At 39.7% G+C, this 26,974-nt stretch overlaps 1 protein-coding gene across 1 annotated transcript in view; it reads left to right on the top strand.

Annotated features, from left to right (window-relative positions):
- LOC149798482 (aldo-keto reductase family 1 member B1-like) overlaps nucleotides 1–24,854 on the top strand; it is a 32,786-nt gene extending 7,932 nt beyond the window's left edge. The window contains exons 3-10 of the mRNA XM_089963679.1: nucleotides 11,519–11,635; nucleotides 14,705–14,782; nucleotides 15,170–15,292; nucleotides 17,528–17,634; nucleotides 18,365–18,446; nucleotides 21,072–21,155; nucleotides 22,662–22,744; nucleotides 23,859–24,854. Of these exons, the coding sequence (XP_089819805.1) occupies nucleotides 11,519–11,635; nucleotides 14,705–14,782; nucleotides 15,170–15,292; nucleotides 17,528–17,634; nucleotides 18,365–18,446; nucleotides 21,072–21,155; nucleotides 22,662–22,744; nucleotides 23,859–23,913 (729 nt within the window). The 3' untranslated portion in view covers nucleotides 23,914–24,854. The remainder of the gene's footprint in view (nucleotides 1–11,518; nucleotides 11,636–14,704; nucleotides 14,783–15,169; nucleotides 15,293–17,527; nucleotides 17,635–18,364; nucleotides 18,447–21,071; nucleotides 21,156–22,661; nucleotides 22,745–23,858) is intronic.
- The last annotated feature ends 2,120 nt before the right edge of the window (nucleotides 24,855–26,974 follow it).

Genomic DNA, 26,974 nt, shown 5'->3' on the forward strand with positions numbered 1-26,974 from the left:
GTGTTGAAAGTAGAAAGGATTTTTTTCGGCAGCTCCGTTGAAGGCTGTATTCTCGACGATACCAACGATCAAACGTTTGGATAACTGTCCTTGGAACAGATGATCTTCGATCATGGATCGCTGTCCCTTGGGAATGGTGAAGGTTTTCACTTCCACGCGTCGTATGGGATACTTGGCAGTCGTTCTGCTCAACGTCTGACTGATGTCGTTTCCCACTTTAGGTAACACTTCCACACGGCGTACGTAGAGTCTGGCTTCTAGGATTTTGGTTTTGTAGCCGTCACTATCAGCCATCAAATGGAAAGCGGCACTGCTACGATTCAGTCTCAGACGGACATCCATCCCGTTCAGCAAATACTTTTCTTGCAACCACATGTCCAAATGCAAACGATCCATTAGTTCTAAACTTGTGTCGGCTCCCGTGATTCTCTTTCTTCGTTCTACAAATCCATCATTGTTGTCTTTCTTTTCATCAGTTTCCAATATTTCAAACTTGGTAGGTTCGTCAGCTTCCCATACCACACAGGCATTGAGATGAGTGTTCTTGGCATCTATTCTGTACGTCAAGAGATTTTCCAGGTAGGCACGATAAGGGTAAGTATCCATGCTGCTACTGACCAGTTTGTTATTCAAGTACAAGTCCACTCCACTGAACAAGGAATGCATGAAATTGTTGACGGGAGCTACTGCTTCATCGTCTATAGCACCTCCAGTCTTATCTAGAATTTTGACTTTCAGGTACAAGTAACTGCTATTCAGATCGATGTAATCTTCGGGCTGTCCTTTGATTTCAAACTCGATGGGAGCGGAATCGGTCAGTGAGGAGACGGGGTGAAATTCCACCCACTGGGATTCTTGCATCGTCATCATCGTGGGGGGCATGGCAAACAGATCCAGTTCCGTCTTGGAACAAGCGCAAGATTCTCGGTGCATCATTTTTTTGTCTCTTTTCTCAATAATCGAAAACGTCTAAGTCTTGAACGGTTCTTCTTTTCTTGGCCTTTCTCGCTTGAAGTCTGGTGAAAGGGTGTTTTCTTCGTCGTCTCTTTCTGCCTTGTCCTTGCTGAATGCCTGACTCGGTAGCGTGCAGGGCATTTATAGGTGTTTCTCGTTGGCCTAAAATGTCTTTGCCCGTTTGCAGCAAGACATTTTTGCCTGCCCTCATGAAGGCTTCTTTAGGGTTTTGTTTGTCGATGATGACATTTTGGAGAAATTCTTTGCCTTGCGTCAGTGCCGCATCTTTCAAGGTGTGCAATCCGCGTGTCACCATCGGTTTCAACACCGGGGCCACCGAACGAAAGGCCGATTTTAACATATCTCCTAAGCCGTGTCCTCGCTGTCGAGCAACCCCTCGGTACACTGGAAACATGACTTACGAATCGTGAGAAAACCGTTTTCGAAAATGGAGTTTCACCGTGACTTTTCCTTTGGTGAATGGAATATTTTGTCCCAAATCTCCTTTTATAGTAATGTTGACCGTGTCCAAATACGACTTACTGACAGGCAAATAGTGAGGATGGACAAATTCGCGGTGGACGTGGTAAGTGTTTCCACCTTCCTCGTCAGTGTTCGTGGCAGAATCCACTTTGAAAGGAATGACACGCAGTAACGGTACGGAGGTGTGTCCCACCACGTTATACTCCACCACATCGAAGTACACAAACATCAAATTCAGTCCTTGGTTCAGTTCTACCGGGGCACGAAATAACTTGCTAAAAGACTCGTTGTCGTAAACGATGGGTAATTCGCTTTTCTTCATCATGCTCATTCTCAGGTTCATGTCTCCGCCCAACATGTCATACAATTCAGGACAAAATAAAATGGACAGGATTTTACTCCGTTCAAATTTTATTAAGAAGCGACGAGCTGTTTTGTGGTACTCCATGGTGACACTTTTGTTAACATGCTCCAAAGCTTTCAGAAACACGGCATTAAACCTGGAGGCTATGGTGCTCACCAAATGTTGACCACTAAAATAATAGCCTGGGGAAATGAACAAGTGATAGGTGGTGTACTTTTGTGTACGGGTTTTCTTGTCATATTTGACATTGCTATCCATCCACTGTTGCAATTGTTCGTCATGAACTTCCACATCAAAAAAATTTTGATTGGGAAGGACATTGAGGACTTGGGTCGGGTGAATCATTTCTACTAAAGCCACTTCCCAATGGGCTTCGTGATCTAAAGGGATGGCTTGAGCCACGATTGTAGCTGGCCAAATGAGAGACATCGGCTAAATCGGCTTGCCATTGATGATCGATGCCTTCCACTCGGGTGCGACTTCTGGCAAACTTGCGTCGAATGGGTTTGTGTAAAGTGTAGGTAGCTTGTTCTTGTAACCATCGTTGCACTTGAGGTAAACGGAGACTTTTCAGTCGCGTTTTGGCAGCACGATACAATTTTTGAACTCCTGCGTAACCTGCAGGATGGGAGGGATCGTAGTAAATGCTGGCTAAGACTTTTTCCATTTTTTTGTGTTGGTTGGTGTGTTAATAAGGCACCCACTCTTGGAGGATGCTACTCTTTTTCTCTTGGGGTATTTTCTTGGATTGCAATGCTTTGCGTGTGCGACCGGCAATAGGTGTTGAAGAGGAGGAGGATGTCGGAACAGGGGATATCGGTGACATCTTTGAGTCTTCAGGAGCACCAAAAAACACTGATACCCGACTTGGTCACAGGCCTTTTTTATACTGGAACGCGTCGCCACTGATTGTCTTTACGTCGTATTAGTTTGAGGACAGGCATGACACGTCGTGCAGGGGTACGTAACGGACTAAATCGAGCCAGTTCTTGCTTGGACAAATCCAGTAAACTTTATAACATGCCCGATCTTTCTTGAACTTTGATTTTGGGAGAAGGTACTTTGTGAGCAGCAGCCACTGCCACTAAATTGGAAGGTCCTGCCACTGGGGAAGTTCTTTTGGGGGTCATCAACGGAGAAGTTCTTGGTGTGATCAACGTCTCCAAGTACTCTTCAGTTCTGGGTGTCATTAACGGAGAAGTGGACAAACGTGAAGCTGCCGGAGACGCAGTCACCGCCGTGGCAGGTCGTGGTTTGCGAGTGTAAGGTTGCGTCCTGGCCGAAGTGCCTCTCTTGCGACTAGTTTTCTGTGGACTTTTCTTTTTCTGGGGGCTTCTTTTCTTTTTCCGGGGTGGTGGTGGTGTCTGGTCAGAGGAGGGTCCTGCCACTGGAGAAGTTCTCCTTGGGGACCTGGTCTTTTTCTTCTTGGGGCTTCGTTGGACTTTTGTCTTGGGTATAACTTTGGGGGCATTAGGATCCCATCTTAAGAGAGAGCGAATGATGACCCCTCCTAGAGTACCGCTCCCTCCAGGTTTCAAAATGATTTGTTTTTTGGTTTGAGTGTCGATGCGGGGATCGGCCAGTTGGACCAAAGCGACTTTGTTTCGATCGAAAAAGCGTTTGGTTTGATGAGGAATCTGAATGATTCCTTGGAGTAATTGACGTGCCGTCACCTTGAACCATCGTAAGACTTCTTTGAGACTAGCTTCTAAGACACGAGCTCGTGTTTGTGGATTTTTTTTTCGACTGATGCCATACAAGGCACGAATCAATTTGACGGGAAGATGCGACTGAAGGGACGTCATGTTCGCACTGAGAGTGAGACAGACGAAAAAGGGTCTGAGGTTTTTATAGATTTTTTTATGGGGAATGAAATGAAGTCGAGGACGGAGACGTGTACAGGACAGGTCCTCCGTCTTGGCACCAGTGGTGAAACAAGTGGGTACGAAATCGCAAATCCTCGGGAGTCGTAGGTTTCAAATCGACGAGTAAATAGGCGTGTGGAGTTTGAGTGGCATCGTCGTACGCCTGAGTCAGCCAAGGCGTTCCTAACTGTTTGGCTAAGACTTGCACTTGCGATTTATCTCGAGGGCTTTTAAACAAGACCACGTAATGCGCATTGAGACTGATGGTGCGATGGGCTTTACTTTGTTGAAACAAATTTTGGGTGATGTAAACGACACTGGCATTACGGTGATGCCCTTTGCGCGTGAACCACAGTTTAATTTCTTCTTCGTCTTCTCCTAACATGTCGTCAAAAATGACCAAATGGGTTTGACGGGAGTCAGAGACGATGCCGTCGTCTTCTTTAGGAATGCCTTCCACAAACACGATGGAATCGCCTTAACTTTCTCGCAAGAGGCTGTACGCCGATTGCCACTCTTTGTAACACCACACGATTCGTTGAGGGGGATTATCGATCAAATGATGTTTATGTTCGATCAAACGTTTGACGAATTCGGTTTTGCCTGAACCGCTAGGTCCAGCAATGAGCATGTTAAAGGGATGGCGAAGATACAAAGCCTCCCAAATGGCACGATCTAAGTGTTCGTCGATGACTTTGACAGTAGAGGAAGAGGGAGCAGAGACAGCAGAGGTAGCCATGGTGTGAGAAATGTCACTTGTGACACGAAAAACAAACAAGACAAGAGTTTATATACTTTTTCAGAACACGTTTATTGAATGTTTTTTTCAAACATGAATACGAAAGACAAAAATACATAAAAGCCAAAGGCTTAAGTACAAGAATAAAAGGCACATGATAACCATGAACGTGGAATAAACACAAGTGTCTGTACAACATGTTTTGGGTAAAGTTCTAACCAGTTCTATAGTAGGGTAAGGTCACACAAGTGTCCTCCCGAAAGGGTCTTTCAGGCCTGTCCACGACAGTTCTGTCCTGGGTGACGGGTTCTTCTGGCACCGTCACTAACACAGGTTGAAAAGTAACTTTTTTCCTTGAATAACTCTCGTGCATACTGGGCCACCTCTTGTGTCCAAGCCTCAAAACCCTGGTCTCGGTGATGTCCAACATTTGACTCCTAACCAATCTGGTTTCTTCTTCGTCAACGACATGGTAAGTTATTTCAATGAACGATGAACTATCGATCTTGCCTAGGGTTCCTTTTTATATACAGACCAATACCGACGTGACCGTACGGTAAGGTGAAGTGATTGGGAAGTCGCACTCGCTTCTGGTATACAATTTGATAGACTTTTTCCAAGGGTCGACTGACGATGTGGTGAGTGGGTAAACGTACAATCTTGTTCGGTTGATAGGTGGTCACTTTAAAGTTTCCATCCTCTCCCGATTGCAAGGCTTCTTTCAATACCCCAAAGTTGACCACTCGACTGGTACGATGATTCAGAGTCAGTCCTTTCACTTTGCACGTCGTGTGCACTTCTCCTTGTGGGTCCCGGTATTCGTAGCCGTAATTTTTGGGACCACCACTGACGAAACTTAGAATCTTGTCGTCGGGATGCTCGTCTGTCCAGGCTCCTAAACGGTCTCCTTCGATGTCAGGGTGCTGTTGAATCGGGTGATGGATGTAAATGCAATTGTCCGTGTCAAAGTACAGGACGCGTTCTTCTAACAGTTCTAAAGCTTTGTACAATTTTAAGCGAGCATGAGCTGTCACGTAAGCCGCAATGATGACATTTCCAAAAGGGTCGTCTTGTACAAAGTCCAGATCTTCTTCGTAATTGACCAAGATCAAATCCTCTCGAACGACGTCCACGTGTTTCATGTATTTGGTTTTGTCGTGAATCATCTGGAAGTAGCGGAAAGGTTCTGTCAAATATTCCGTCTTGGGTAAACACGGTCGTTGTGCCATTTTACCCCACAAGCAATTTAACATCACTTTGGCAAACGATCGCCTGCCTTCGTTTTTTTCGATGTGGTCTAAAGAGATGCCTTCTTGTGCATAGTATTTCTCTTTGAATTGTATTTGGTCTTCGGGAGTGTGACACCAGGAAGGATAGCCGCTGGCTTCTTGTTTCAGTTTCAAAAAGGCATCCACGTAGTCGGCGAAAATGCCTTTCTGAGTAGGGTCACCCTTGTGGTACTGTTGTGTCTTGGGAAAGTGGCAAATTTCGTACACTTCTAACAGTTGGTATCCCATGTCCAGAGCTTTGAACAATTCCACGCTGACCCAGGTTCCCGTCAAGGCCCGTTCTTCCTGGCTGTGATGGCAAGGTTGGTCCTGGTTGCACGTTTCGGCACAAGTACGGCACAAGGGAAACATCAGTTTGCCTTGACAATGGTGAGGTAAGACGGGATGGTATAGGTTCGTGGGAGGCAAAACTTTACACTTGATCAAGCCTTCTTATTGTCGAATGTTTTTCAGGTCGATGTGTTCCGTCAACAATTGCGGGTGCCCTACAAGAAAGCGACAATATTTGCACACGTAGGGATACAGCGAACACACGTCCAAGTATTTGATTTCTTCTCCTTTCTCTTCGTCGGCTTGGTACAGCAAACAGGTGGCATTGGTCCTTCCTCCGTACAAACTATCCCTCGGGTTCAGCGGGTCCATGTACTGGTAACTTTCCACGAGGCGTTTAAACTCGGGATCGGTTTTCAAACGGTGATCGTACTCGTGTTCCCACATTTCCACCACTTGGTATCCTTGCTGTTCTAACTTTAGGCGTCGCTGACAAGTGTCCTGGTACAAGTCTTCCATGGTTCGTTGCACAAACTGATTTTTAGTGTCACGGTCAGGGTAGCAGACGAGACATCCGTGAAATAAGCAACCGTTAAACTCGTACACGATCTTGGGGTTTTCTAAGTCCCAGCCATCGACCGAATACGTTCCGATGGTCTTTTCGCCTCCTCCGTTGCGGGCATGCTGAATCCATTTGTCTTCCTTGTCGCACAAGTAATGTAACCAGCGTAGGGCTTTGACCGAGTATTGACGTTTGACAAAGTGGGTTGTTTGAGGACTGATGACAGCCACGGTGTTTTCAGGCATGAATCGTTGGCGGTACACTAAGGAACACGCTTTGGCAATGGTGCAAGCTTCTTTCAAAGGATCGACCCCTCCGTGTTCCATGAACAGTTCTCGAAATTTTCCACAGCAACACCGTAAAATGTCCACGTCGGAACGACAATACTTTAACATTTCTTCCTGAAAGTCGAATGGGTCAGAGGCATGAGCCTGGTACCAAGCGTAGAAAGCTTCTCGTTGTTCGGTACGCATGTTGTCGGGATCGTAATAGTGAGCCTCAGGCAAATGGGGTAGAACGGCATGTTGATTGGCTTCCGTATTGAAAAAGTGTGGAAAGTACCCTTTAGCCATTTCTGTCATTCCAAACGTTTTAGGCATTCGACTCAAAGGCATGGCCAAGTAACTCATCGAATCTTTAAACTGCACTTGTCCCACTTGCATGAAAATGATTTTGGCTCCGTTCAAAATCACTTTAGGACGTTCGGTGCCATGTTCTGTATAGTACCTCAAAAGAAACTGTCCATCGTATCCGGAGAAATTGTGAGCCATCACCGTGGCATGACGATGACAATCTCCGTAACGTTCGATGTCCTCTTGGCTCCACGTCTTGTCGATGGGGTCTAAGACCCATCGGGCAAAATCGGCTAACGTGTTCGGTCCCCGAAAGATTTTTTCACGTCCTCCAGGAATCTTGCTGCAGTGAGGGCAATGACTGAAGATAGGTTCTTGAATGCACTTCTCGCACGCTCGATGAGCCACGCAGAATTAGGAATGTGAATGCCGGTCTCTTGCATGCATTCGAAATCGAAAAAGATGAAATTGCCTTTCTTCTTGTGATCGTCCTCTTTCTCTGGTGGGGGTTGGTATTTTTGCACGTAACATTCGTGTTCCAAGTCCACGATGTGGTGACAAATGTGACATTTTTTGTTTCCTCGACATACGTGTGCCTTGGCATTGTTGGTACGTATGCCCTGTCTACACGTAGGGCACAATCTCAGGAGCTGACAAGCACATTTCTTCTGTGAACCTTGTGTTTTCAAATGTTGTTGGTAACAGGTAGGGCTGACAAACGTGCGCAGACAAGTCGAACAAGGCACTGGTTCTTCGCTCAGACAGGGTGGAGAGGCCAAACATCCTGGGCATTTCCATCCACAATGCTTGTGTTGCTCTCGATTATTATAACCATAGTCACATTTCTCACAGTAATATCTGTATCCCAGGAATCCGGTGATACTCGTAATGGTATCGAAATGGTCATCGTGATGATAAACATGAATGTATTTTCCGTCCTTAAAGTCTTGGCCTCGAAACAACAGAGACCCGCGCATTTCTTGAGGGTGCACTTTCAAGGTGTAGCGTGGAGCTAGGGCATCTTGCAATTTTTGCATCTTAGGAATGCCACAGGGTGTGTCTTTGGACAGGCCAGCTTGTTGCAACAGGAGTTCTGCTTCGTTTCGTTGTTTGGCTCGATCGGATGGTTGAATAGTGTTCCAGGTTCTTTTCCATTCTGTCGTGTCGTTCTTGTTGGCATAGGTTCGTCCCACCACGATGGCACGGGCTAAACACATCTGGTCATGAGGATTGTGAATTTGGACAAGACTACGCTTAATGCTGCGAAGCTCGTTCACCAATAACATCTTTTTGCGTCCTGTCCCTTGAGGAAGAGAGACGTGGGCCATTTTCAGTGTGGCTTTACCATCGGTGATGTCAAACTGGTCATTAGATTGTTGTACGTGTTGAATCTTGTCCATGATTTTGGAAGGGGTTAGTTCTGCAGGTCTGCTAAACTCGATCCAAACAGGGGATTTCAAACCGTCGTGATCTATGGATAGTGTCAAGCGATCGTCTTCTTTGGGTTGACATTGTCGCTTGAGTGCGGTGAGCAAAGAATCCCACATCTCGGTGATGAACCTTTCTGCTTTCTCCAAGGGTACGTCGGCCTTGAAATCTTTAAACTTCACCGTGTAGGTGTAAGCCGTGGTTCTAAATTTTCTAGAGGAGCGCTTTTCCGTCTCTCGAATGGAATAGTATTTTTCAGGGTTGACTAAGGGTGACGAACTTGGTTTAGAGGTTTCAAATTCTGGTTCACTCATGTCCTCTTCAAAATCACTGGCATGAATTTGTGCCAAGATTTCAGCCCTGGTACGAGGCGATAGATCACGTTTCTGCCTCTTACTTTCTTCTTCTTCTTTCTTCTCGAATGAATGGGATCGTTTCATCTTGAGTGCAAAACGTCAAATGACTCAAGTTTAAACACCATAGACTAATTTATAGTCTTGGCAAACCAGCGTATATAAAAAGGGTGTGTGTCTTGTCCTTTCACTATTCATTTCACTCTCAAGCCGAGCACAACGATGGAAGAGACTACCCAGATGGAACGTTTCGTCAGAGCTTTGCGAGGGGTCATTAGAAAATTCTCTTCAGACCAGCCGACGGACTACTCTCCTTCCTTTCGAGATAAAAGTCAAGATACTTGCTATATCTGTCAGAAGAAAGGGCATTGGTCTTCAGAGTGTCCAGACCGTCAAAAAAGAACAAAAACAGGGACTAAAAGAGACAAAAGTCAAGATACCTGTTATTATTGTAAAGAAAAAGGACGTTGGTCTCCAGATTGCCCCAAAAAGAAACAAGAGGAGTCAGAAGAAAAGAAGGATTCTTCAGAAGAAGAGAGGGATTCTTCGGAAGAAGAGAGGGATTCTTCAGAGGAAGAAGAGGAAGAAAGAAGACAATTCTATTTAAAAGAAGCAAAGAAACAGGAGAAGAAAAGAAGAAGGGAAGAAAATGACGAAAAAACGGTGAAGAAATTAAAAAAACAGAGAGACTAAACAAGGAGAAAGAAGAAGTCAATGAACTTTTAATTAAAGTGTTCTGTGGTGAATTGTGAATTGGATTGTAAAAAAAATGGATAAAAGAATACATGAATGATATAAGGTAAGTGTCTTTGAGTTTTGATTTTAAAATAAGAAGCTACACTCACGCACTCATACACAGACACGTACTATAAGGGTAAAATGGGTGGGGGTTTATTTTTGAGTTATTGACAAATTGAAATTGTATTTCTTTTCGAGAAATGTGGGTGGCCCTGAAAAGGGCCTTTTTATTTTGGTGTAGGGGTGAGTTTAACCAATCAACTTTAACTGCCTTAAGCCTTTGCCACGGCCAAGGCCTACTTCTGATGATTGGGTTGCAATCACTAAGGGTGGTACGACAGGCTTAGTCACAGGGTTGGCGTGTTTAGCTCGGGAAGGTCGTATTCTCTTCGGTCGTGATAAAGAAGTCTGATACATTTGTTTCAGACTTCTTAACTCCGCTAAAATGTCCAACAGTACCGTAGCCGTTTGATTTTCACCCTCTTGTTTCTTTGCTGCTACTTCTTCTTGCTGTTGTTGCTGTTGTTTTTTTCTTACCTCTTCTTGTTGCTGTTGCTGTTGCTGTAGGAGAAAAGCTTGTTCCGCTTCCTTTTGTCGTTGCATAAATTTCTCCAATTCTTCTTTCTGTCTCTGTCTAAAATTCTCCACTTGCGGTAATGAAGAAGGTAACGAAGGTTCCGGAACAAATTCTTGCGAGGTAAGAAAATCCACAAAATCCCAATGTACCTCTTCTGAAAGTAAGTCCGGGTTCCCTTGGGCAGTCTCCCCTGCTGGTGCACCCCAATGGATCGTTTTCTGAGTTTCCGTCATGTTGAATCACTGTCGCATAGATTGACTGCACACAAGCGCTGACGAATCTATATAGACCACGTGACGTCACAGACTGCTCTCTTCGGATTGGATGCGAGCTGACTGAATTTTGTAACGCGTGTTCGGATTGGTGAATGAATTCAATCCGTTTCAATCCTTCCTGTACCTATAAATAAGCGCAGTTCACTGCATTGATTCACTTGTTCTCGTCGCTTCAAGATGTGGACCGAAGTGCAATCTTCTACGCTTGTGTCTTCCATGATGTTCCGGACGGACATGCTCATGTATGTCCGATCCAAGTGGACCGTTGTCCACAGGACAAACACCAGCCTGTGGTTACGTAGGATCTACGTTGAAAGACAAGGATGCCTGAAAAGAGTGCTGATTTACGGACCAACAGTGAGACGTAGCCTAAGGACAAGAAGAAGACCAATGCGGTACCATTTATGTTAATGAATACATTAACATAAACCCAAAGGCCCTTTTCAGGGCCAGCCATATTTCTCGAAAAGAGATAGCCTTTCCATTGCCTACCCCTTTTTAAAAATTTTTTTTTAAAAAAAAAAAATCCCATATTCAATTCCCCTTTGTCCCTAAACAACCCCCAAACTCTATTCCCCATGTTAAATTCCCCTTGTACGTATATCGGCCCACAATTTTTTCCCATGTTAATTCCCTTTGTACGTATATTAACCCACGATTTTTCGCCATGTTAAATTTCCATTGTACGTATATTCGCCCAGGGGTCTCCGTAATGCTAATTTCCATTGTACGTATAGTGGCCCACTTAACTACTATCGACATTCGTGTCCCTTTGTTTTCAACAGCCACAAAACTTACACAATTTAAAGTCATAAAATGGCTCATAAAGGTTGAAGATCACAAGGAGAAAATACCTCAGACATTTCAGACTTGAAAAATGTTCCACATAAAATGACAAAAGGCACGTAATACATGTATTATGTCCTTATTTTTAAAAAAATGTATTTCCTGTAAATGACGCTTTGAAACATGGACGGTAATTTATATGTACATTACTTAGAAAGCTAGGAATTTTAGATTTTACCTACGTGTAACCCTCTCAATTCCAGCTTTGGAATACATTTCACGATCCGGCATTAGTTGAGGGAGCATGCCGAGGCAGTTTGAAGGCACTTCAACTAAAGTACTTAGACCTCTACCTCATTCATTGGCCAATGGGATTCAAGGTATGACATCCCTCAACCACCTTCTCTCCTTGGTAATTCTTTTTTTAACAATAATTCAGCGGGACACTGTTTTTGGATTGATCAAAAATATACGAATGAAAACATTGTTCGATGCAGTCGTAACGCCTTAGTGTTTTAGGGCATGCAAATGTAATCTTTGAGGCAGAAAAAGAAAGTTCCTATTTGTCTACAGCAGGTTGTACAACATCAATAAAAATGCTCTGTTAATGTACAGGTGATGACATTATATATATATATATATATATATATATATATATATATATATATATATATATATATAATGCGTTTTTAGGGTAAATCAATTTGCGACGTACAAAAAATGTGGCTAATTGTTCCTCGTCAAGGGGCAGGGAGTATATTAGTTTTGGAAGGTGTTCAGTTTTTATGATGCAAATCCACCCGTATAAGCAAGAATACCTGACTAGTCGAATTGATGCACTGGTATAGCTTCGCACATTCAAAACATTCGAGGCCATTCCAACAGTTCATACTTCGTATGCATGCCGATCTCTGCCGTTGGATCACATAATGTTTGTAATACGAAATAAGGATTGACGTAGAAATTGTGAATGCATCGAACTATATTTTGATTTCAAAGTTCTTGGTCAATGCTATGGTCAGACCAGAAGTAGCCGAGATAGTCTGAGTAAATTCCGAGTTCTCTTTTTCGAATGAAATTTCCAGCGAACAAAATTTAGGATGGTTCTGTAAATTACTGCGTAGATATACATCCGCTGCATATTTTTGTCTAGCAGAAATAGCAGCAGTATTTCAAATGACATGTGCGGAACTAAATTACTAATTCGGAGCATTTTTCTTCGAGACAAAATATATCTCTGATGTAATTTAGAAAAAAAAATCATACATTTTCCTCGCTACAAATACCTTCGCAAAAGAAAAATAACCACAATCAATTTGGACCACCTCAGCTATTTCTATAAGTGAATGACTATCGGATTGACCAAGAAAGATACGAATGAAAACATTGTTCGATGCATTCGTAACACCTATTGGGGATTGACCTATAATTTGTGAAAGCTAAATTATATAGTGGGAACATTCTAGACACATACGTTATTCGCTTGTATGTTGTCGCAGAAATTTGCAGAAAAAAATTCTCCACAAGAAGGAGAAGCCACTATATGTTCGGACTACGTTGGCTATTTGTACAATGAAGGACATCGACCGGTTGTCTTCCCAATCGATATTTTTTAGATGGTGGCGAAGGCAAGTAGTTCGCTCGTTCGGAACGCTTTTGATTTTATTTCACATCACGGGTCTATTATTGTGCAGTATTTGTTTGACATTTGAATAACAAAAGGTATTAATTCATATCTGAAATGACATGTTTCATATCAGGCTATTCGCAGAAGGGTGGGCATCTCTTTCCTAAAAATAAAGAACGCCGGAATGCGTAGATACACAGCATAATGCACGGCGGAGCAGAAGATAAATCGAAAGTTCTGTTATTTACAACACTTGCACAAAAAGAGCATTGAAATTCCAAAATAAAAAATACACGATGGAAGAAATCTTTTTTCGTGATCGAAGTCTAGAAAACATAAAAACACTGACTCTGGGCAAGTTGTTATACCGACATATATAGTAAGTTGAACAAATTTAAAGACCACATCTACTTTGTGACTGATCAATTGGACTATCCTTTTAATGAATATGTCTATAATATAGGTAACTCGCTTTTTATTGAGGCACGACAATCACTTTTCAGAAACTCATGAAAATCGGTTGAACATAGACGAAGTAAACCGGAAATGCAAGGAACCTACGTGACAAAAGCTCCACCTACAACATCAAGGGAAGTAACTGACCGCCCCCCCCGCCCCCCTTCGGTTAATTGTAGGATTGAACGAGAAGATAACGAAATGATAAATAGTTCGATGAATTGGCAACTTCTCGGTCAATCCTTGCTTCATATATAGCTAAGATGGTATGAAGGCAGCTATCTGCATACATTCGAGATATGATCTAATATATTGGCCTTGAGGTCGTTAATGTAAAGTGCTGCACTTTAGTCTGTGTAGGCGGGGATTTAGTTTTCATCTTACTGCAGTTTTATGTGGCCAAGAAAGGCACGATGTCAAATACCTACGTGGATATTTTATGTGTCAGCCAAAACAGGCTCACGTACAGGCATGCATATTTGCGAGACCACGTGATATCAGTCTACGTTGCATTGGAGAATTTCAAAATGTCGTCTGTGGCTTGACTATAAACTCAACGAACTCCACAGGATCCGGATCGGACATGTTAGCGATAACTCATCTATAGTCTTTAGACATGTGACATCGAGTACATGTGAAAGAGAGGCAACTTGCGATAGGAGCTATATCTGTCCAATTACACGTCTGACCTAAATATTTAAATCTATTCCGTGTCATCAAAAAAGTTATTTCAGATTATTACAATATACGATATGGCAACGAAATCTTTATAAAGATAAAACACGTGTTGTGCTATGCTTGGATGAAATTATAGCCTCTTGCAATGGTCCACCAAAAAAAATGGACGCAAGCATGGTACGTGAAGTACCATTTTGTACACAATGAAAAGAAAAGTTACAATCTGATAACCTGCTTGGTGTCATTACCAGGGTACAGTACTATAAATATCTGCCAAGCCTGGAAGCATTCAAAAACTTGTAGGCTCTGCAGAACGATAAAGTAAAAAGAAACAAAGAAGCGAAAAGGTATTATTTTCTTTCAGCTATGTTTTGACAGTTAAACCAGGAAAACTGTACTGCATTCGTTGTGTCATATAAAAAGAACATGGTCGCAACTTTGCTAAACTTTTACTTTGAAAGGAAGTTCACAGTGTGGCACTGATATTTTACGATGTAGTGGTTACAGTAGGAATGAAATAAAGAAGGACACGACAAACGATCCCATCCTAAAGATTTTCCACACCTGTTCAATGTAATGTGAAAGAAAAAGAAAACAAAAGATAAAACAATGTACGTGTCATGAATATTATTATAACGTTTTGTATTTTTCCCTATAGAAACTTGATTCCAATTCTTTCTCATTACAGGAAGGAAAAGACCCCTTTCCATCTGACAGGACTGGAAACATTATTCCCTCCAAACACCGTTTTACTGAGACATGGAAGGTGAGGATGTTCAATGAAATGATTAATCATTTAGTTCAATTAGTAAACGTATTAGTTCTATTTTATTTAACTTATTTTTATATTTTTTATCAAGCTGCTTTTCTTCCAATGCAAATAATTACATTTTCCCTCAATATTTTGAAAATAAATTATGTTTTCTTACGATTATGCGATTACGATAAGTATATTGAATTCATTCTAATTTTTTTTGAACTCTCAGACCCCAGATTAAAAAAGAAAGTAAACATAATCATTACGGTACATATATTAAATTACTTATATTCGCCCGACCTACAACATACATTTTACAATCAGTCGAGGAGGATCTCGTTTTAAATTAGTTTTTGTTCCTTCTTTCTTATTCTATGCATTCTTGTTTATCTACAGGCAATGGAAACTCTGGTTGATAAGGGACTGGTAAAGGCCATCGGAGTGTCCAACTTCAGTATTAAACAACTCCAGGATATTCTTAGCATGAAGGGCCTGAAACACAAACCCGTATACAATCAGGTAGCTAGACTTATCTGTACCAATAAAACAAAGAGAGGTAATTTCTTGATTATCTTTGGCTTATGTAGAAATTAAAGACAATAGTCACAGATAAAAACTGACGATCTTTAAATCAGGCGTTTACGCTAAACGTGAATTCAGAAATGAACTTTGGCACGAATTTGTTACAAGGTGGTTCTGAATGTGTGTGGGTTATTTTTTTCTTCAGATTAAACTCCTCGTCAACGTCTAATAACAAATATTTGAAACTTTACGAGATCCAAACCCTGTTTTTGCACATCCGCAGTACAAAATTATCGAAGTCTATTTTTGGAATCCGAAAAACATTAAAAGTCATCTGAGCAAGGTATACAGTCATTCAAACGAGCTTCGTAGTCGTTTAACTGAGTTTAAATTTTGTTTGACCGATTTTTAAAACTTATTGGAACTAGGAATACAATTAGTCATACGATTTAAAATATCCTTTTAACGAGTTTGAATCGGTTCAGTAAGTTTAAAATTGTTTTGAAAACATTAAACTTACATTTCAGTGATTGCTTATAGACGTTGGCACGATAATATAACTCGTTCAGAAAACTGTATAACTCGTTTTAACAAGATTTAAGTAAATTATAAATTTGTTTGCGGGAGATTATAAATCGTTTGAATGAGATTTTAACTTGTTTCAACACATTTTTGAGCAAGTTCAGATCTTATTTGAACGAGTTAATAATTCACTTGAACAAGTTTAAATCACTTTAAGCGAACTCGTTCAAACTAGTTTTGGAGTCTCTCAGACAAGTAAGAATTTTATCCGAATGAGATTTGAAATAGTACAATCTAGTGAAAAACCTGCTCAAATAATTTGCAAATTATTTAAACCAGTTTCAAATTCATTCAAATTAAGCATAATTTCGTGTCAAACGAGATTTAAGTCATGCCACTGAATTCAGAATGGTTCGAATTAGTTTTAAAAATCGTTCAAATGACATTTAAACTAGTTTAAACGGGATTTTAAGCTTTTCAAAGTTCTTAGCTCGTTCAAACTACTCACAAAGTTATTCAAACGAGTTCTAAACTCGCTGATACGACTTATAAACTGTGTTAAACGAGTTATAATCTCGTTTAGACAAGTGTAAAGGCTCTTATGAAAGAGATATTAAAACGATTTCAAAACTTGTCGAAACGAGTTATAAACTCATTCAAACGACACCTAATTTTCGGGGGATGTCCAATATTGGTTTCCGTACAAATGTGCTAACACATTTCACGACATGCCATCTGGAAATAGGTTGTGAACACAAGCTGGCGGAACGGAATTTCCGATCTGGAGCTAAACGTCAAACATAGATGGACACCCACTTCAGTCAGGCACCCAGCTTTATTTGCTCCACTGATATGCCATCTGCAGAGCGACGAGTTTCTGTAGCTGAGCGCCACATTCCAATATGAATATCTAAAAATCATATATCCACTTTCCTACTTGAAGATCTGAGAGCGACCGCTTAGCGTCTTGTTCTGGTGACCTATTTTTATTAACATAATCGCTAATGTTATCAGCCAATCAGATGAAGTCTTATAACTTCGCATCTGGGAGACGTAGGGTGTGGCTGAAGAGCTGCAATGCGTGCCGAACGATTTGATTCACTCGCCGAATTTTGAAAGCTGCATTTCTATTGGCTAATTCAAATATCGCCAGAACAATACCCCATAAGTGGTCGCTGTCAGATGTTCACGTAGGACAGTGGAGCTCTGATTTTAATCAGATTGGCCATGTTCATACTGTGGCAACATAATAAATGAACCATCGCTGGTGAGTGGGGCATGACGGAATGCAGTACAGTGGATCATACTGTTTAGCGGATCAGACTGTACTCAATGATCGGCATCCAGAATAAAAGACAGAACTTCAGAGAAAAGTAAATACGCTATTCATGACCGAAAAAATTTGAGATTAGTACCAGACATTATTGCACTGCAGTAAGTGCGTCTAGAGAATATATTCTTATAAATTCAGATATATTCGAAACCTTCATATCAAAAAGTAAAAAGGTTTATCACAAGAGAATGCAATAATATATCCATTTAAATGCGAGCATGATAGTAGCTGTCCAACGATTATTTTAATTTCTTTTTGAAGTAAATTAAACTCTTATACGGGACGATTTTTAAAAAAATTAACTGCTAAACTACTGTACACTTTCTTCAGCAGCTGAGTTTACTTCTTGTGTTAATTTTGAAGCCTTTATGTTTTAGGTTGAAATCACCCCTTACTGCACCAATGAAAAGCTTCTTCAGTTCTGCAAGAGTAAAGATATTGCGGTGGTGGGTTACGCACCTCTTGGATCCCAAACCCGACCTTGGTATGCACAGGCAAAACAAAAATGCTACGTGAAAATAATTAAGATTGTCTAAAAATATTTTCAGAATGAGGAAACAGTTATCTATTGTGCATTTTGATATTGCAAATGTTCATCTCTGATTACTCAAATAGCGTGCTTGCTTATTAGTATACGCATTAAAATTTGTAATGTTAATGAGGCAGTAATCTTTAAACTGATAAAAAACGGTATTCTGGGCAATGTGGACTAAATTTACAAAAAAGAGCACAATATCGTAGCAGTGAAGAAGACTGATTCAATCGATTTTGCTCCTAAAACATCAAAATCTAAACACTCAGAGGCTAATTATCTTAAGAAATTCTAAATTTTATTTATTTGGTAGATCCTTTCTCTCTCTCTTTCTCTCTCTCTCTCTCTATATATATATATATATGTTGTGTGTGTGTGTGAATTTTACATATGAAGACTTAACATTATCATACTGGCTAGATACTATTTAATCCTTATTCTATGGAGATTTGAACTCAGGTCCGCGGGTTACGGCACCGATCACCTTCCGCTCTGTTTAGTTTAAGTTTGTAATTCTCGATAATAAACCGTGGTATCTGTTGTAGGAATCCGAAGCGGCTATACTTAGATGAGAATTAACTAATGGGTCGGTCTGCATGTGTGCTTGCAAGGCACGAATGCATATACAAACGACACTGCAGCATCATTTAAAACAATATTTATGTCCTTTTTGTAATTACAGGGCTAGCCCAGATGACCCAGTTCTTCTAGAAGATCCATTAGTGGTAAAAACAGCTGAAAAGTACAAAAAGTCTCCAGCTCAGGTATTAATGCTGTTCGTTTATGTCTGTCTATGTGTCTGACGTATGTAACTGTGTCAAATTGTAACGTCAAAAAAATACCGCTTTTTTAGCATTTAATATAAAAATCGTGAAGAAATAATTATTACAATGGATACAATTAACTGATAAAAACGGAGACAGTGGAATGATACATTAATTTAGTATGAGCATGGGATATTTTCATATTATTTCTCTTTAATGCTTATTCAAATTGTATTGGCAAATTGTACGCAACGGTATCTTTAAACAATGCTTATAATTTTGCACACACATACACATTACACACAGATGCACACAGACTTCGACCTGTACTTGACAGTAAAGTTGAATGCTACTTACAGGTTGAGATGGGTTGATATGATGAATATAAAATATTCAGTTAAATGTACGTGTACATATTCTGTTTTATAGACTGAACCCTAGCTGTTAATTAAGCACTGTTTGTGTGTGTGTGTGTGTGTGTGTGTGAGAGAGAGAGAGAGAGAGAGAGAGAGGGAGACGGGGTAAGGATGATTGTATCTCTAGCTGTGGAATAGAAGGAACCGAACATGAGTGTTATATACATAAAATAACAAAACAGTATTTCAAATTCTGTTCAGCCATTTATGTTCTAATGCAGCCTGTAAAAGCGATCTAATGAAATATTCTAATCTAACTAGGTTAACATATGTACATCTGATTTACTTGACAGACATGCTAGTCATAATAGTCAGGCCCTCGGTTAACAATCCATCTATATAATGCCTTGCATTTACTACACATAGATTGTAGTCGTACATATTCGAATGGATGCACACCGCTTTAACTCAACTACCATAATTGACAAACATTTATGTTGTAGTTGAATATACAGCGTACTAGTTAAGGATAACTAGCACAGACGACCCAATTCTTCTAGAAGATCCATTAGTGGCATCAGCTTTGTCCGCGAAAATACAGAGTACATAACCATGACTTGGATTCTATCCCTCTCACATTGATTTTTAAACAATATCTACATATCTTTTAAAAATAAAAATCACCCGACAAGTAAAATTATTTAACACACATTGATGCATTTGCTTATTAACTATTATTGTCAAAAACACACGTGATAGTCGGCATAAAAGTAGGACATGTAAATCTACTTATCTCTTGGCTATGTTTTAACCGTCTGACCAAACGTGTCTACTCTGATAGATTGTAAGTGAACTTGAAACATGGTCTTGTTTGTGTGCGAAAACTTTTAGAGAAGGAACAAAGAAGGCGACCTCATGTCCACCGTCTTGATTCAGGGCATAAAGAAAGGATAACTATGGCGGCCGCTGTATCTGTTATTTTGATTATCTGTTGTCTCGTTCAATCAGACTCTAGCGTGACTCATAGATATATGTTGACTGAGACTTTAGTAAAGGTTTGAGCATTTAGAGAATGTCAGGTGTCATTCTTTTTTTTCATTTCGGCGCAAACACTACATCATTTATAGCGCAAAACAAACAAGAGCATCATTTGTATATACGCGATAAATGTAAATATATTTTTAAAGTACTTTACATTTGGTAGAATAAATGGTAAAACGAATTGGTGCAGAAGCGGGTGATGAATAATTTGTATTTTATTGTTAAGAATCGAAAACGTCTGAATAGAATGAACAGCATATACTTCATGATTCGAAACGAATCGACTGTGGATTTTTATATTTTACTTCTGTGATTCACAACTTTATTTGCAAAAAGAAATGCATCGATGTTGAAGGCACGATCAAAGCACAGCCCTGGTCATCCACTGTTCAAAAACGTGGTTAAGTAACTTTTTAGTCGGCAGGGGAATTCGATAGACAACAGAATGTAAACAATAATTTGCTACTCTTAAAATTAAAAAAAAAAAGTTTAACTGCGTTACATCCTCAGTAAGTATAATCATAAGCACGCGGAAATAAATGCTGTCTTGTTCCTGCAACAACGACACGACTCTGTTGGGTATACCTTTGAAAGTGCATAACCCGTGAATGATATTTTGTAAGTGGGCAGAATGCTGTCAACGTTTTATCTGACTATTACAAAATTTGTTGACTTCAATTTTTTGTTGTTGATGTTTATCAATAGACAATCCATATTTCGTTCTCTTAGACTAGATGATACTACTACAGATGCGTAGCCATATTGTACGGAATTCATAATAAATCTGTAGTCTGGTACCGTGATATTTTCTCTCCGTTCGTAATGGATTGAAGAAGGAAGAATGCCAAACTACTGCTACGAAGTTATATAATGAAAATACTGGGTCTACTCGGTTGTTCGTATACAGACTCTTTATTCAGGGTTGTGTTTGGGCGAAGCTCTAACTATGAACACGTTTAATTTTAATCAGTGAGTGGTCGTTCTGGCGATTTTTGTGTGTTCATGGGACGTCGCTCTCTAACCATGTGTTACAAAAGTGTAATCCGACGGTGCTCTAACATTTTTTTAGATTCGAAATCAGAACAGTTTTCAGTAAGAAAGCAAACTTGCTTTCTTTTCAGTTGGACGAAAACTGTTCATACCGGAAACGGCTAAATGCCCCCCCCCCCCCACCCCCGGGTAGACTTGTATCGATTTTTGTTGTATTTTTATAAATTTCTTATGGCAGGTCCTCCTGCGCTGGGGTGTACAGAGAGGTTATGCCGTGATTCCAAAGAGTGCTTCACCAGAGAGAATTCGGGCTAATATTCAGGTACGTATATAAATTTGTTAGAGGTCGCCAGTTTCACTTTTGTTAGATTAATTTATTACATACTGGTATTTTGGGGCCGTTTTTATTTCTGGAAGTGAAGAACACGCCGGTATTGGACAGTCTTTGTTTTCTCAGCCTAATATAAGAACGTGAACTAAAATGGTGCATCTGGTACGCACAAGACCAAAATAGGTATGGAAATTCAGTCGGAATATATTTGATGAGTTTTTTTGCAGCGACTTGAACCACCTAATGCAGCTACTTTATAACTTCTGAAGTCTGGATATAATAATTAAACTAAACATAGTTAATTCATGTCAAAAGTTCATAAAAAATAATTAATCATGTTTAATATACATTAATTGATATCAAAAAGCTAAAACCTAAAATGGGAACAATATTAGAAAGCCAAACAAAGAAACTTCATGGCGTGACTTCAACACAGTATGTATTTGCTGCATCATGATAGAATGGTTTGCCAAACATTCGAATGATGAATCCCATTCTTGTAATGTGTGGTAACCAGTTTACCTTCACGAGAGAAATAGCGGTGACAATCTATGTGTCAAAGCGGCGACTTGTATATATAGAAGTTCGGACAATCCCATCTGATATGTAATTCAGTTCGCAATCGGAATTCCTCGTGACTTTGCTACGAAATATTGTGATGCTGTTTGATATCCCTCTAACGTAGAACAAGAGACAGGCCAGTAGCTATTCCCGGAACAATATGATTGATATACGAAATTCGTATAAAACAGACCCTTTTTGTACAAGTAAGCAAAAAGTAAATTAGACACTGTACATTATTACAGAAGCCACACTTTTGTCTTAGCGACAGAAAACCACAGAAGAGTTCTAGAGTATGCGAAGGTATAGATGAAACTAGAAATGTTCGTACGTGTACATATGAAAATGACACTGGCTGTTCTTCACGCTCAAGTGATTCTGTTACATTTTCTCATTTAGCTGTTTCCCTGACACTATTGCATATACAATCGCGACATATAATGGTAGATTCACAATGGAATGTACAACAAGATATCGGCAACAGCAGTCATAGCGACATACCTTTCAAACCCACCGCCACACATCCATATATCAGTTTTCAAAGTTGAAGGTAAAACAAGGTTCAAGATAGTGGTTGTATCAAACGAATAACTGATTATGAAACAACAAATGTCAGTCACGAGGGAAAATGACTTTACACTGACCATCTGATGTTGAGTCACACACTGATATTCATCCACATACCAATTTTTATGAAACTGGGCCCAAAACAAAGTGGGCATAAAAGAAAATGGATACTAAATAGAATTACAACTCCCTTGACGATGGACTACTACTACTACTACTACTAACAATACCAATGAAAGTTTAATTGTGTTATTTTGAATCTAATAAAATATTTACAAAGTCGAAGAGGATAAAGCTTTTGTTGTTATATGATAGGAATTTAGAATTATTACCATAAAAAGCATAATATCTTTATCATTTTTTCTTCAGATCTTTGATTTCCAGCTGTCAGAAAGTGAGATGAAGGCCATATCGTCACTTAATAGAGGACATCGTGGTTTTCCTTCTCTCGAGTATGTCTTTATTTCTGTATCATCTCTTTATCATCTATTTCGTGTCTGCGTCGCTATTAATTTAACGAAAGATACCGACTTTACTTGCTAATTTGTCTCTCCAAACATTAGAACAATATTCCTCTCTTTAGAACACTATTAATGGCAGCCATAGCAGAGACATGTCATAATCGTGCAAAATAATAACATAAATATAAACAGAGGGATGTGTAATGATGCGGTGTGTGTTATAATATGTTGTAAGCAGTCGTGAATTAAGAGTGCAATGAAATCAGTTCTCATAGTACGACACTATCTGGCTGCTACCGGTGTCATGAGTAACAGTGGGCTTTACACGGAAGGACTGGATAGGGATGGACATTTGTATTTTGCCGTATCGATAAAAGACGGATAGTCTTCAAGCTATATGGTATTTAGCCACCATAATTATGCTTGCACATCAAACAATTTTAACTGTAAGGGAGACGATTGTTTTTGCATGTAATCGATCCTATCTAGAGAGTTCTGGACCGCCATGATCAGTACAATTATACAAGAGAACCCCTGTGACCATCATGCGGCCTCTAATTTTCCCCACAGACCATTATAAGTGATTCTCAACAATATTCGTTATCTTCTTTGGTTGCTTCTCTTGACTTCAAAACTTAGTTTAGGACATGCGCAGTTTAAAGATCGCAGTGGAGAACAAAATTGTCATTGAAACGTCTTCTTATATTGCCGTTTGTACCACGTTTATGGAGAAGAAACTAATCGTAACACGAATTACCTCATATCCTAAAATGGGCAGACCGATTGAGTGGTGTACATCAGCACAGTATAGACTATTAAATTCAGAATAAATTGAAACAACGTGTCTTGCCGAAAGACACATCGTGACAGATGACACGGGCTGGCCTGAGCAAGTTTCGAACCAGTAACCCCCTGACTGGAAGTGAAGCATGCTTTTTCATGAGAATGACTTTAGTATTAATAATTTCAAAAGGTGTATGCCGTATCTTTTCGAACACTTTGCAATGTTATCTTTAAAAATCATTGACTTAACTGAGAAAATAAACGAATGAATACATTTCCTTGGGGGTCAGATTACAAGTACGATTTTTTTCTTTCATTTTAGATCCATAAACCATCCAGAGTATCCTTTCAACGACACGGAATCAACCAACCTTTAAACCTGATCAGCCATGAATACAGTTATATTCCACATTCTCAAGCATTCTGCATCTACAGAGAACACAATTTGGAAAGTCAGGATTTCGTACAAAGCTGAAACGTTGAATTGATGAGTCCCTGTGTGCAACAATATGGCGGGATTTTTATGACAGTTTTTTCGCTTTAATTGTAATAGGCGCAATTAATGTGAACCTATGCAATTATCCATAAACAAGTAGGTGTGGTTGACCTTTGTGTACATATATAAGGAATTCTGTATGGTAGTACGATAGCCATACGTAGGTTAGATTGCTTGATCTTGAATGCAAAGCTCTCATTTGTCTTTACATATGTAATTTAAATAATTGCTTAGAAATCGAGCACTGAACGACTTATAGGATGTTACGGTAGCAGACGACATTCGAAGCCGTGTCGAGAAAGATTCATAACCAGATTCGAATACGTGATGTAGTAACTCCGGATGTTGAAGCGTTCGAATCCAACGCACTATTCTAAGGACGCTGTAGTCTTTATCTGCTGGGCATGGTTTTCGAATGACTACTCTAAAGAAATCAATGTAAATGTAATCATAATGTAATTCACCTTATGCTACCGTCACTAACCAACCTAATGTCTTTGCCGCCCAAAAGAAGTTAAATAATGTAACAAGGACACTGATTATCAACACCCTGAACTTGTACATTGGTGTTATTACACACATTACTAAAAGGATTGTCGTCTTATGAATAAGAATGCCAGGCCATTTCCAACTCCAAATGCAAGTTTTATAATGTCGAACACACTAACAACACTGGAGAGAAGCTGGCCTTTGTTGTCTTTAAATTAGTTTTTCTACAGTATTCACAAGTTTTTGTGTCAAATTTACAATATTTATTTACTTCATGACTTTGAATGCTTTTTATCAGCATGTCAACCTTACAAATAAAAAACAAATTACTTATTTTGCTGAGTAGTCATTGCTGTTATTCATCATATACAGTCACTATGGTATGCAAGAAAGATGTTAACCCGTCATAGAAGTGTAAATACTTGGTGGTTATTTTTCTGTTATTATTATTATTATTATTGTTGTTGTTGCTGCTGCTGTTGTTATGTTTTTTTCTTATATGAACTTTCAATTTTATGTTTTTTATATTTTTTTGTTTAAATTTTTTTATTGCGAAAACATATTCTAAAGAGAAAGGAATTGATAACAGAACGTCGCAGAGTACCATATTCCGTACATTTTTTATTTAATAGCAATCGGTTTGTCACAAACAGTTTGTTTCCCTTTAATTAAGCGAAAGTCTTCTTCAAAGTGATGAACAATGCTGTGTGTGGCAAAAGTATTGAGAATCTTCGAGCACGAATCCGTCTTGATTATATCCATGATAGTGAACAAGACAAATCTAACCGATTATTTGTGGACCAGAAATTTAAATCGCTCAAAACCCATCTTATCATGCCGCATCTGTGATGAACTTGTAGAAGCAGCTTATGTACTAGTTTTACTAAAGCAAGATTAAAAGGGGAAGTACGGCGACAACATCAAGATGTACAAGAATACAGACTTACTTTTGATGCCCATCACAACCAATGACTGCGTCCAGAAATGTATTCGATTTAGTTGGATTCGGCACAAATATCAAGAAACGAAAAAACTACCATGGGTTGTTGTTGAAAATGATCTCAAACATGACATATATACGGAATGTTTACGGCAATGACGCGACTTCGCACACATCAAACCTGATTCTGTTAAAGAAACATCGCCTGGTGTATACTGATGCACCAAGGTGAGTTTGTCGACGCTTAGCACCAAGAAATTTTATATTCTCCAAGGAAATCACCACTTTGGCACACGGGCACCAATGGTGATTCTGTATTTGCGGAATGACCAAATTGCCATGTACAAATGCTAGGCTTGTTGGTTAGTTGGCTGTACGGCGTGCCGTGCTTTAGCCATTGGGCATGTAACTATGATAGTTTAATTATTTAGTGTATGACTGATGAAAATCGTGTTATCCACTCTCGAGATCGAGCACTCGAGGAGACCTCATTAATAATTATTGTGCCTACTGATATCCAAATAAACGTTCCGCAAGTGTTCTGTTAAATTTTTCCACAATAGCGTGATCATCATGTGAGCAAACACATCCAATTCATTACCTGGATCGACCTGTAAAAACTCCGGCCATGTTAGTAATAAACATCTATAAATGTATTTAATTGCAGCTGCTGCTCTTACCGAATCATGCTCGAGCAATAACTTGGGTGACTGTTTCCGCGGTAGCTTTTTACCAACAAATTCGCCTTTGCAATAAAAGAGGACCTTTGGTATATGTTTGGATAAACTCCGCTTAGAAACTAAGCTCTTCTTATCCATTTCGCTTGTCTGTTTGTTTATTATACAAATACGCTTTACCCCCAATAAATGAACTTTGTTCACGACTTAGCGATCTTTGAAATCTGAGGTTTCATACCGCTTTTGATTATTTATCTTTGTTCATTATGGACTCGGAGACGTTTCGCGCGTAGATGCATGAACTTATTGAAGACGTCGATATTCTTTTTATACAACACCAGTGATGAATTCTGATACTCTTCCTGATTAATGCGAAATCAGTGCTGCAATGCGGTGTGTCCTTGAAAACAGCCCCGAGCGTTACCTCCACAATCACGATCTCAGTTATCCAAGTCAAAAGTTCATTTTTTCTATATCAATCACGGCGGGGCTTGGTCACACTAGCGGCACTGTGCATGTATTACATTTTGCGTAATATTCGATTGAATCCGTTCGGGGGTCTTTCTGTGAAAACTGCTTTATATTTTTGTCAGACGGAAGCACAACATTGCAACCAGGTATTTCGTTGGTGACTTTCAAAGCTTTAAAATGTTTGTAAATGAAGACTAGCACCTACCAGTTTATGTGGTTTTGAATGAATCACCACATTCGCTATTGACGCTGATCGCATTTCTTGGTTGGTCAGAATATAATAATAAATGTCCCGAGGATCTGGATAATATATCTAACCAGATATTGTTAAGATTTCCTCAACGATTCAGGTTTGTATGACCTGA

This window comes from Sinohyriopsis cumingii, chromosome 6, assembly GCF_028554795.1.
Source record: "Sinohyriopsis cumingii isolate HCF-2022 chromosome 6, ASM2855479v2, whole genome shotgun sequence".
Classification (NCBI taxonomy): Eukaryota; Metazoa; Mollusca; class Bivalvia; order Unionida; family Unionidae; genus Sinohyriopsis; species Sinohyriopsis cumingii.